The 13,276-nt window shown below is 38.7% G+C and overlaps 1 protein-coding gene across 1 annotated transcript; it reads right to left on the reverse strand.

Annotated features, from left to right (window-relative positions):
• Nucleotides 1–5,114: 5,114 nt before the first annotated feature.
• LOC110066861 (uncharacterized) lies at nt 5,115–6,914 on the reverse strand. The gene has a single exon (XM_020774113.1). It carries the CDS (start codon nt 6,912–6,914, stop codon nt 5,115–5,117), a length of 1,800 nt encoding a protein of 599 aa, XP_020629772.1.
• Between the last annotated feature and the right edge of the window lie 6,362 nt (nt 6,915–13,276).

Genomic DNA, 13,276 nt, shown 5'->3' on the forward strand with positions numbered 1-13,276 from the left:
GCTGTACTGGCCACCTGAGATGCTGTGGACAGCTTCGTTTAATTTCTGCCGTTTGCTGCTTTGTTCCTCCATCTCGTCAACCCATGTACTAATCTCTTCTTCTGGTATCGAGGCTTGGGACGAATGGGACTGCAAAGAGACTGTTTCTGACCCCTCACCAGTACTTGAGACCTCTGCACACACCGTCGCTGGCATTGTGCTGTCCTTACAAACAGTAATGACAGAGAAAGTGGCGGAATCAGACTCCTCGATATCGTCTCCAATCCCCAAGGTGTCTGAGTAAGGATCCTGAAGCGTAATAAAATGGTTTAGCAAATTATGAACAAGATTATTAGCAATTCTACAAAGATCTCCAATACATGTAACTGTGGATGCTCTATATGTGTTTCCTAGCCGATGTAAAAGGGCGCCCTTGCATTTTTGTTCTTGTTGGTGTCTTCAAGCACTGGTCATTATTAAAGCGTGGTTGAATTTTAGTTAGGACTGGGACCAATTCAAGTTGCCATTCAGAAACCGTTCTCGACGCGTGATCGGAAAACTCGGATAAACCGTTATCTTTAAAACTAGGTCCAAAGCCTCTTGGAAATCGACCACGCCTAAACGATTCAAAACGGACACCCATCGAAGAAAAGACAGGAAAACCAACAAAGATACCTTTTATTCATGTTGCCAGTCGTTATAGATATCAGGGCACCTGTGGGGTGGATCAAAAAATCCTCTGATTACTTAGCTATGAATGGCCAATGTGTAGCAGTTTACCTGCTCACTCCCAGGCTTAGTAGATGTGCAGTAATGTCTAGCTTACATGCCAACAGGGGTACAATCTGCGACCCCGTGCCCTCCAAACTACAGGCAGAATCAGGAGAACTGAACGAGCAAGTCAAAGTAACATTCATATTGCAAACAGCAACATCAGCTGAATTGGATCAGTGTACAGAATCGACTACAGCTGTCTGCAGATGATAAGATAAGGAATTGAAAATTATCCTTCCTGAAGTGTACTTGTACCAAAAATCAGAACCGCTCAATATTTCAAAGAGTTTGACAAAATGCTCCGGTGAAGCATACTATGCAAAGCCACTGCACTGATGTGAAAAAGTAATGTGTTGCTCTTAAATACCTGGAATGTGTCGCAAATTAGTCAAGCGTGAATATTTCCGGGAAAAACTACGATTATGCAAATTAGGAAATTAGGTTAAAGTCGTGAGAAGCTCACGCGACAGGATTTTAACTTGCCAAATGAGAGTTTGCGTATTTTTAAAGACTTTAAGACAGACTAATAAAGAATAGTTTCGATCTGGAAATAAACTGCCGCACTTAAGAGAAAACCAGCTTTAAAAATTGCCAAAATTCTTCTTACTCACGATAGCCACGAAGTGATGATATTTGGAAGCGCTCCAAAGTAAGTTATTTTTAACCAAATTATTTTACATTGGAGATATGAGCTGTTTATAGACTGGGAAGTATGTACAGTTCGTATAAATGAATAAGGCTAATGCAAAGTACGTAAAATCATTCGCGGAAGTTTACCCAAATTTCCCGTCTCACGTGACCAAAATAGCACCAAAAACTAGGGGGTGGTCTAAATTCTATGAAATTTATTTTATTTTACTAAAAATACTACCGGTCGTTATCTTATCTGATAGGGAAAAAATGGTGAGAGTTTGGAGGGAATCGGCCAACCTCGATCCGTGGACCCTGCCTGGTCCCTAGTGACAATGACACTTAAATGATGTGCATATGCTCAGTGTTCTTATAGTTCAGGTAATGCCAGTTATGTAATACCAGTTCCCATGGGGAACAAGGTGAGGTCCAGTGATTGCACTTGTTTGTTTAGTTCTGGACAGAAGCGTTCTACTTTTTAACCATGAATGGGCAGTGGTTAAAACTTCCCATGAGAACTTGTGGTTAGGGTGTTTTCTGATGTGCTTGGCTGGCTCTGACTGCTTATTAACATCTGAATGTTCATTGACACAAACCTCGAGGTTGTGTGCTGTTTCGCCAATGTATGTTTGTTCACAAGTACACTTGCCTTTGTAGATGACATGTGACGGGTGTGTGTTTTTGTCTTTTAACTTGAAGATTGATTCCATCTTGCGTGTTTGCCACATGATAAAGAAGTTGAACCTCCGTTTGGTATATGTGTTAAGTTTCTCTAAGAATTTTTCTGGCATTACCTGATCTATAAGAACACTGCACGTAAGCATATTATTTCACTCTGATGATGATCAAACAGATCGAAAATGTTAAGACTCAATTTTAACAGCTTTTTACCTTAAAGTTTTATATTTTAATTTTATCAGCGAAATGTATAGATTTGAATATAGTAATGAAACAATTGAAAATTAATGCTTCCTGATCCCCCAGGAATCAAAAAATGGCTCTCAATTTGAAAATGATAAAAATATGAAAAAAATTTAAGGACAAAATTATATAATCTATTATTATCATATAATGAATATGAATGAATCAGAATTGAATAAATTATCAAAAAACAATTAATTGATCTATTATTAAAAGATCAACAAAAACCAATTCCAAAACCTCGTATTGAATCTAAAAAATCAGTTCCAGTACCTCATAAAAATGTTAAACAAATGATACAAGAGCATGAGCAAAACATAATTGAATCACCTGTTGAATTTAGAGATAATTACAAACCAGTTCCAAAACCTAGAACTATTAAATGCAAACCAATACCAGCTCCAAGAAAAAAACTTACACCTATTAAACAAGCTCTAAAAGACTCAGTTAAAACTTATGAAATTGATTTAAAAAATAAAAATGATCCATTAAGTCAATTACAAACTGCTAGACAGACAATTGAACGCTATTTCAATGAATCTTACTTGAAAATAATAAAAATTTTAAATTTTATGAATCTTTGAGATTGACTTTTATGAAACAAGTTCCTGATAATGAAAAAAATGATAAAGATGTTGAAATTGAACTTGATATTACTGGTGGGAAGCATTATGTAAACGTAAAACAGCTTATTTGAACAGTAAAGTTCAGACTGTTATAAATATCATTGATTTGAATAAACAATTGAAAATAAGTCAAGAAGAGATTCTTAAAAAAATTGGACAGTGGTTAAGTGAAGGATCAAGATGGATGGTTGATAAAATTAATAATCATTATTTGAATGTTGTTAAATATAAGCCAAAAAGGGTAAATCATATATTCAACTTCCAAGGAATTAAGACATCATATGGAAGGCCTTATCAATATGCAAAATGAAGATAATGAATGTTTTAGATGGTGTCATATCAGGCATATTAACCCTTAAGAAGTTCATTGAGAAAGAATAAAGAAATTTTGCAGAGAATATGTTAAACATTTGGATTATTCTGGTAATGAATTTCCTGTTAAAATGAATGATTATAATAAAATTGAAGAACAAAATAATATCAACATTAATGTATTTGGATATGAAGATAAACAAAAATTTCCAATTTATATATCAAAAGAAAGGTTTAATGATAATTTAAATCTACTGTTAATAACTGAAAATGAAAATAAACATTATGTGTTGATTAAAGACTGATAGATTTATGTAATAGATTTATGTTCAATCATACCAAACACCAACATAAACAACAGTTTTGTATGCATTGTCTTCGACATTTTTCATCAGAAGATATTCTTAATAAACACAAAGAAAATTGTATAATTGTAAATGGTTACCAAGCAATAAAAATGCCATCTAAAAGTGAAAAAATTGTTTCAAAATCACAACTGGCAGTTACAAGTACCATTTGTTATATATGCAGATTTCAAAGCTATCAGAGCAAAAGTAGATTCATGTGAACCAAGTAATAATGATTCATATACTGAAGCATATCAAAATCACACAGATTGTAATTATGGCTATAAAGTAGTTTGTGCATGTGATGATAGATCTACAAAACCTGTTCAATATTATAGAGGTGAAAATTCAGTTTATAAATTTATGGAGAAAATGTTAGATGAAGTTAAATATTGCAGAAACATAATAAAATACAAGTTCAATAAACCTATTAGGATGACTGATGATGATGAAAAAAATTGTAAACAAGCAAAAGAATGTCATATTTATGGTAAAAAAAAATATGATAAAACTGATACAAGAGTAAGAGATCATTCTCATGTAACAGGTAAATACAGAGGCTCTACTCACGAAGCTTGTAATCTTAATTTTCAATTTACCGATAAAATACCAGTTATATTCCATAATCTTAGAGGTTATGATAGTCATTTCATAATGCAATAAATAGGTGAAATAGCTAAAAATCATAAACACTCTAATAAGAAAGGTGAAGAGAAAGAAATGAATGTTAATGTTATTCTAAATAATATGGAAAAATATATGGCCTTCGTGTTAGGTTACAATCTGGTATTCATTGATAGTTTTCAGTTTATGAGTTCTAGTCTTGATAAACTAGTGGGTAATTTACCAAAAAAAACTTAAATATACATCTGAAGTCTTTAAAGTATTTTAATGTACCACCCTTCTATCATGCAATATTAAAGTACTGGCAAGAAAACAAACCCATTATATTAGAAGACAATACACACAAGTAAAACGAAATGATCTGGAACAATAAAAGCATTTTAATAGATAAACAGATGATCTATTTAGAACAATGGCATTAAACTGGAATCATGTACATAAATGACCTGCTTGACGAAAATTTTAACTTCTTATCACATGACAAATTTCAACGAATCTCTCAGCTTCATGTCCTGTTTAAAGCCTACTATGGTTTAATAAGCGCCATTCCACCAAGCTGGAGATGTACAATCAAATGCACAGAAATCGCAATTGAAAATGACAGTGCGTCATAAGGACCTCCTCTGTCTAAGAACGTCACCATCCGTGCTGTCCATGCAGCAATTATAGACCACTACTTCCAACCCCCAACTGCTGAACCAAGATTACTACAATATGGTTTCTCAAAAGAATGCTTAAAGAAAGTTTATAACCTCCCCTTTGTTACCATGCTCGAAACAAATCTTCAAATTTTTCAATATAAAATTATCCACAACATACTTCTCTTGAATTGGGAGTCGCCGGTAGCTATCTTTCAGAATCTTTGCTGAAGTCGGAGACATACTGCAATCACCTTCTTTGCTCAATGCCAGCTGGAGAAATACGTTAGACGTTCTTGCAGAGATGATAGCTTTGGCTCTTGGGTCTGAGTAGCTCTCACAGAAACTTTCTTAACTTCAGGATCTTCAGGAGGGATGGAAGGAACGTCATCAACGGAATTCCAGTCTTCAGAAGTATTCCAGAGAAAATCTGACCCATTCCACCAGAGAGGGTTGTCAAGAAGCTCTTGGGCTCCAGCACCATGGAAGGCTATGTCTGTGGGATTGGATTTCGTTCCAACGTAGTGCCATTGTCCAGGCAATGTCTGCTCTCGTATTTCTTGAACACGATTACCAACAAATACAAGAAATCTTCTGGCGTCATTATTGATGTAGCCCAACACGGTCTTACTGTCAGTCCAGAAGACTTCTATCAGGGTGTACTCTAGCTCCTTCTGCAACATACAGCTGATCTTCGTCGAGACGAGCCCAGCTGTCAGTTCCAGTCTGGGAGTGGTGACTGGATTAAGGAGAGTTACATGTGACTTTGCCATCACCAGGGAACAATGGACGCAGTTCTTGTCATCGACAAGTCGGACATAAGAACACTGACTATAGCCATTCTGACAAGCATCGGAGAAGTAATGCAGTTCGGCTTTCTTGACTTCATCGAGTTCCTGGGTCTTATGACATCTTGCAATTCGGATCCTTTCTAAAATGGGAAGCTCAGCTCGCCACTTCTCCCATTGAGATCTCAAGTTGTCTGGAATTTCATCGTCCCAACCAACACCATCGCGGCACAGTTCTTGTAGAATTCGCTTCCCTACCAAGATGAATGGAGTAACCAGGCCCAGGGGATCAAACACTGAACTAACTGTGGACAGGATTGCTCTTCTTGATAAGGGTTTATCTTGCAAGGTAATTCTTAACTGGAGTGTGTCATACTCAACGCACCAATGAACACCCAGGGCACGTTCTATGGCGGTACCATCACTAATAACGTGGTGGTCTGTCAGGTCTGTTGCTCGATCTTCCTGTGGAACGGAACTCATCATGTCTATGTTGTTCGAAGTAAATTTGTGCAGTCGAAAGCCACCCCTTTGACATAAGGACTTTGTGTTCTTGATCAATTCTTTGGCCTGGTCAACGGATTGTACTGATTTCAGTCCATCCACAAAGACATTTCTTCTCACAAAATCCGCTGCTTTGCTGCCACAGGTTTCTTCATACTGGTCCACAGCAGTTTTAAGGGCAAAGTTCGCACATCCCGGCAATGACGTGGCACCAAATAGATGGACGGTCATACGGAACTCAACAGGATCTCCTTTCAGCTCTGGATTGTCCCACCGCAGGAATCTAAGGAGGTTACGGTGTTCCACGTCTACCTTTACTTGGTGAAACATTGCTTGGATGTCGCACATAAAGGCGATACGTTCCTGTCGAAATATGCACAGAACTCCTGTAAGGTTATTTGTCAGATCTGGTCCCTGGAGAAGCTGTTGGTTCAGGGATTGGCCATCACATACAGCACTACAGTCAAACACGACCCTAATCTTTCCTGGTTTCTTATGATACACTCCGTGATGTGGAATGTACCACACTTGCTTACTCTTCGTGGATAGTTCTTCAACCGGAACTCTTTCTGCGCAACCACTTGATGTGATGTCCTGCATGAAGCTGCTGTAATCCTTTTGAAACTGTTCATCACTAGTCAATCGTCTTCTCAGTTTTAAAAGGCGATTCAGGGCTGGCTCCTTGCTGTTCAGCAACTCCACGTTTTCACTTTTCAGAGGTAATGGCATCTCATAATGGCCATCTTCTAGATGATGAACGCCTTCACGCATTATCTTAGAAATCTTCGGTCTTCGATGGACAGAGGTTTCTCTTCAGCTTGTCGTTCGTTGAAGTCCAGAGCAAACATCCTGGAAACATAGCTTGGGCTGATCATTTCCTTCACTTGTGTCTGGAATGCGAAGTGGCACATCTTTCTCTTGGACATTCCCTGAACTTCACAGGTAACGATACGATTACATGCAATGTCACTTCACTCGTCAGCGGTCTTACATTACCAATAACTCCCCAGCCAAGAGCCGTTTTCTTTGCATAGGGGTCATCTTCCTTTCCTGGGATTACTTCTAGCGGTTTAATTGCTCGAGGAATATTGAGACCGATAAGGAGGCCAACTTCTAAAGCTTCGTTCAAAGGCATGATCATTTCGGAGATTCTGTGAAGACATGGCCATTTAAGGGCAGATTCGGGTCTGGGTATTTGACTCTTCTTAGCCGGTATGGAAGACCTTGAATAGCTTTTGGGAAGAGATATCTCCAATTCCTCATTGTAACCCCGTACTACCAGGCCTTCAATTTTTTGGCTTGTAATCACTTTCTCTGCAAAAACTGTAGACAGTTTCAGTTCGACTTCAGGTCCACTAACTCTAATCTTCGAAGATCATCCCTAACAAAGCAGGCGTCAGATTGCTCGTCTAGAAGGGCGTATCTTAACAACTTGTTGCTGGCATTCTTTCTGTGGTGTATCCATACAGGCACTATCAAGGAATGCATAGAGGATGGATTCAAACTCTTCATATCAGAGAGATTAAGATGATGGGAGGTGGCCATCGGTGTATCTCTTGAACCACTGTTTTGTTGGTTTTCATTTGGAACAGGATCACTGTGAAGGGAGGTCAGGTGGAAGCCATTGCAGGTTTTGCACACCAGTCTTCGGCAATGTCGTTTCATGTGGCCCCACTTCAGACAGCCCAGACAAAGTGCCGTTGTTTTTATTATAGCTTTTCTCTCAGCCAGAGACTTGTCCAGGAACTGCTTACACACATCCAGATCTTGTGCCGCCTTACAGAGTGGAAAAGGGGTAGCTTCTGGCTTCCTTTCTTTTCTGTTCTGTGTGTTGTTGTTAGCCATTTCATGTGACTCAGTGGCAAAGGTGTTGACCTTATCCTTGTGAGTTCTTCTCCTAAAGCCATTAGTCTTTCTTCCTTTGTCTCGATCTTCTCTCCTGACTTCTTTCTGCTTTACAGTCGTTACGGGATTGCAGGCCATTCGTGACTCCTTCTGAAGGAAGTGGCAGAATACGGAAAATGGAGGATAACCTGATTTATCTTAAGTCACTTCAGGCTGAGAAACTTCACCATGGCATTGATCTTCATCCTTGTTGAGCTGACAATCTACTTCATGGCTCCAGCAGTCAATAAGGTACTGAGGAAGTTTGCGAACCATTCTTTGATTTTCATCTGGATCATCTAGGATGTTAAGGTATTTCACTGAATTCATCGCTGTATGGCAGTGAATGAGGAAATTGGAGAATTTGCAAAGGCTTATTCCATTGTTCAGAGGGATCTTGGGCCACTCATTAATTTTCTTTCGGTAAGCATCGGCGATAGGGAGAAGGTTTCCGAAACAATCGGATAAGATCTTCTTTGCCTGTTCATATGCTTCTGCTGTTTCCAGTAAAAGTAGGCCCCTTATCGCTTCCTTCGGCTCGCCAGCCGTATACTTCCCCAGGTAGTACAGTCATTGGGAGACCTGTTTGGCCTTCAATGATGGTTTTGAAAGACTTGAACCATACTGGGTAAAGAAGTAAGTCACCGCTAAATACTTCTGGCTCAGGAAGGGGAAGTGAGTCTTGTAGTCGCTGTTTTGATCAAATATCAGCTAGTCAGTGAATCTTCAACAGTGGACTTGTTGGGTGGATCACTCATCTGTGCAAGATAATACGGATCTTCAGATCTCGGGAAACCTCTTGCTTCAAACTCAGGTGCGAACGGGCTTAGTGACTCAGGAGTCGTTAACATCGGCTTCTGCTCAGGAGTACAAATCGTTTCTTTGTATCTCCTCAATGATAGGGGTATCCCATGCAAATCCTTGAAGTTAAGACCGAGTTTACCAGAGGACCAGGCAGGGGTGATACATGCCATCTCTCCTTTTTGGATGAAACTTTGCCAGATTGAAGGTACTACCCAACAACTCTAAAAGACAAAGTGGGCCGGCTTTGTGATTTTTCCCTTGGAAGTTAGACCACCCCCCCCCCCCCCCCGCCTGGTTTTTTGCCCAAAATCCCAAAAATGTCACTAAAATAAAATTTTGAAGACGATTTACTCTAAGGGGCTGAAACTTACAGTAGCTGTTCATTCATTCCTCACGAATATTTTGATATGTCAATTCTGTGTCCATCATTTTTTATGTTTCCATAGCAACCGCTAGTTTCATGTAGGTTTGGCCAAAAATCAACTTTTTTGACCTAATTCTGTATTTTTTCCCAGTTTTCTTGATCAAATTCCAGAAATTCACCAATATGCACATTTCAGAAGCATTTTGGCTTGATTTCGTATCAATTTCTGTTATTTCTTGACTTTTTAAGAAAAAAGTAAAATCCAAGATGGCGGATCCAAGATGATGGGTCAAATGACATCATTTGGCATCATATCATGTCACAACCAACAAATATGGTATCATTTTGTAGAACAAGCTCAGGGTTATCTAATCAATGTAAGTTTAGTACGCTGTGCGTTAACAGAACAAAAACCACACGGGGTTCCTTCCATTTCCCCCTTATACCACAGTGGGGGTACGAGTTAGCTTATACGTCCAAGGGTTAAATAACAGTGCAAAACACCTAAATTCTATTCGTATAATCTAAATATGGGAATGAACGGTCGTGATGTTTGAATTCTAAAACGTTGATTAGTTAGATGAGAGTTTTTCTTGGCATATCTTGCTTTTTAGATTACTCTTGAAACCCTGCTCAATCATCAGAGGTCAAATGCTTGATCTTGCAATTGATTAATGTCAACTCTTACTTTACACTCGCCATACCAACTCATCATATCACATCGAACTCATCAAACTCGTCATTTGGCATCATATGACGTCACAACCAGCAAATATGGTATCATTTTGTAGAACAAGCTCAAACTATCTAATCAATGTAAATTTACTACGCTGTGCCTAAACAGAGCGTAAAACCAAGAGGGTTCAATCCATTTCCCCTTATACCACAGTGGGGGTGCTAGTTAGCTTGTACTTCCGAGGGTTAAAATAACAGTGCAAAACACCTCAATTCTATTTGTACAATTTAAATATGGGAATAAATTTAAATTCTAAAACATTGACCAGTTAGATGAGAGTTTTTCTGGGCAAATCTCACTTTTTAGATTACCTTTGAAATCCTGCACGATCATCATGGGCAGGTCACATGCTTGATGTTGCAATTGATTATTGTCAACTCTTACTTTACACTCGGCATACAAACTCATCAATCCTGAGAAGTATTCTTTGTTGACATTATTGTTTGCCCTCGTATATTAACTCTTGAGCTCACCCAATGAATATTCATTTCATGCGAATCGAGTTAAAAAGCATCTATGATTTTTCTTTTTTTTACTTTGCTGCATCAGGCAGGCAAGTAAATCTTAATTAGTATAAAGATAAACATTGTGTATATAATTTTGAAAGCATGGGAACAAGAATCAAAGACCTTGATCAGCAGCAAATAATATCACCAAGTGATAATTAATAGTTTGTTATTATTATTATTATTATTTATCATATTTATTTATATTTATTGTTGTTATTTATTATTTATTACCACTGTCCAAGGGATTTCAATCTTTATTTATAGATGTGCACACTCCAATGATAAGAATGGCTTCGATGTTTTGCTCAATTGTAACTTTTTGGGAAAAAAGCTCAATAATACCAGATGTTACCTTTGTTCTCATCTCATCCACTCACTTCCCAGCCTTAGAGAGTGCACAGGCATTAAGATCGTCGGATATGATTTCAGTGATCCACAGGCTGGAAAGGACCTCTGTGACAGAAGAATTGCCACAGTGCAGAGCCATGTGCGTTGTAACATAAATGAAGGCACAACATTAAAAGTGCTAGTGATATCCTATGGCGGGTTGAAGGGTGTCAGGCATCAATAATATTGTTAAGACTCAAGAGTCAGGCCAAACCATGAAGCACACAATGTCTGAGATCCTGTCTCTAAAATTTTTTAGCTTCAAGTCCTGAGGTTTGAAAGTGTAGAAGGCTTATGATCTGGGCCCTGGTAAACGTTTCACACCTGCACATGAGGAATGGATTTGGAAGACCTCAAGGGCCTACAGACTTATGCATAGAGCAGCCCTTAAATGTACTGCAAGAGAGACTGCTACTTTTACAGCCAAGAGTTTGACAAGTGTCAGCTCCAACAGCCTCAGTCTAGGCATAGTTAATAGAAGGGGATTATTACGAAACTCAACAAAGTTCTTTGTTGTATGTTTTTGTTCTCTTTTTTGGCCTTGACCGTGCACAAAACACCGAGTAACTGACCAATAGAAATGTTATGGTTACATAATTCAGGCATAGTGTATGGGCGCAAAAAAAGATTTTGCACAGTCGTGGACCTTCCAACTCAAATCTTGGCATCTTTGTTTGCTCCCAGACCTCCTTTGATATTTTCCGGGCTTCACAACCATTCCCCTCTATTAACTATGGTCTAGGACCTCGCAATCTATTGAAGAAGAGTCCCAAGTTGTCAAAGCTACAAGAGTGTATTCCTCCTACCCCAAAGAGGGATTCACAAAAGCATACCAATCTTTTGCAGTCTGCAAAGACACATGAATGCAGGTAAACACCTAATGAAGTTAGAGAGACAAACGGCATAGACAGCATCAAGATAAAATGAGTTGAAATCCCAAATGTCCTTTAGTGATCATGATCCACATGAGAAATGTCAAAGGGGTGGGTCTGAAAACACCACTAAGAGGAACCCGCTTTTCTGAGAAAGTGAACACATATCCAAAAAGAACATTCTTGGAAGGTGAGGGGACAGGACGAAAGTGTAGTGAATGAGTGCAGTAAGATGAGACTGTGCAAGACAGTAGTGGCAGGAAAATGTCCAGCAAACAAGAGTAGCTTGCTGCAGACCAAATAGCCCAGTACTTCAGCATGTTGTCTGTAATGTACAGAAGAGGCCGACTTGCCATACACCAGGCTGATCTGAGTCCGTCTCAAGATGAAGCAGAAGAGATCTTGACCAGGCTTGCAGTACGAAGATCGTATTACTTGCCAGGTACTTTACCATCCACCATGTAGAATATGTAAAACAGTCTTGTGACCAGAAATAAACAAATCAGTTATTTCACAGTGCTATGGAGCTACGGGTATACAGAGGAGGTTACTGAGCAGAATAGAAAACGATGGCCAAGAGCCACTCAAGCTTCTTGAGTGCCTAGAAAAATTTAAAAGTTCAACTGGGCCAAACCTTGCTAAACCTAAGGCACTGGTGCCATGCATGTTCTCATGTGTGCTCCCTTGGACCCTAGGTTTTAGATAATTTCAGCTTCTAGATCTTCTCGAGGCTCAATTTTTTCTTAGAATTGCAATTTTTTTCACACATCTTCTTACTCACAGACATGCGATTATTTACAATGTTTTGTGGTAAACATCTTTCAGGTATAACCTTTATCTGCGGTTAATTCAGTACAGGAACTTTCAGAAGAAAAACGCATTTTCATAAAAGCTAGCTAAGACTCAATCTTACAGTTCAAGTATTATATACAACTGTACGTGTTTACCAAGATTTACTTGCATCCCTGATGCAGCAAAATGAAAATTTCAAGGGTTTTTTGAACTCGGAATGAGAGCAAACAATAATTTCCGCAAAGAATACTTCTCAGGATTGATGAGTTTGTATGCCAAGTGTAAAGTAAGAGTTGACATTAATCGATTGCAAGATCAAGTATTTGACCTGTGATGATTAAGCAGGGTTTCATGAGTAATCTAAAAAGCAAGATATGCTGAGAAAAACCCTCGTCTAATTAGTCAATGTTTTAGAATTCAAACATCACGGCCGTTCATTCTCATATTTAGATTGTACGAATAGAATTTAGGTGTTTTGCACTGTTATTTAACCCTTGGACATACAAGCTAACTCGTACCCCACTGTGGTATAAGGGGGAAATGGAAGGAACCCTGTGTGGTTTTTGTTCTGTTAACGCACAGCGTACTAAACTTACATTGATTAGATAACCCTGAGATTGTTCTACAAAATGATACTATATTCAATGGCTGTGATGTCATAATGTCAAATGATGTCATTTGAACCGCCATCGTGGATCCGCCATCATTGTCACTTTCCACAACTGATGGAACTGGATTATTGCAATGAACGGATACGACACACGAATCAAATCCAGAAGTTCGCC

Source organism: Orbicella faveolata, unplaced genomic scaffold, assembly GCF_042242905.1.
Source record: "Orbicella faveolata isolate gen_17 unplaced genomic scaffold, um_ofav_v1 contig_35, whole genome shotgun sequence".
Classification (NCBI taxonomy): Eukaryota; Metazoa; Cnidaria; class Anthozoa; order Scleractinia; family Merulinidae; genus Orbicella; species Orbicella faveolata.

Excerpts from the sequence above, each read along its gene's own strand:
- LOC110066861 (XM_020774113.1), bottom strand. The coding sequence starts at position 6,914 with ATGCGTGAAGGCGTTCATCATCTAGAAGATGGCCATTATGAGATGCCA.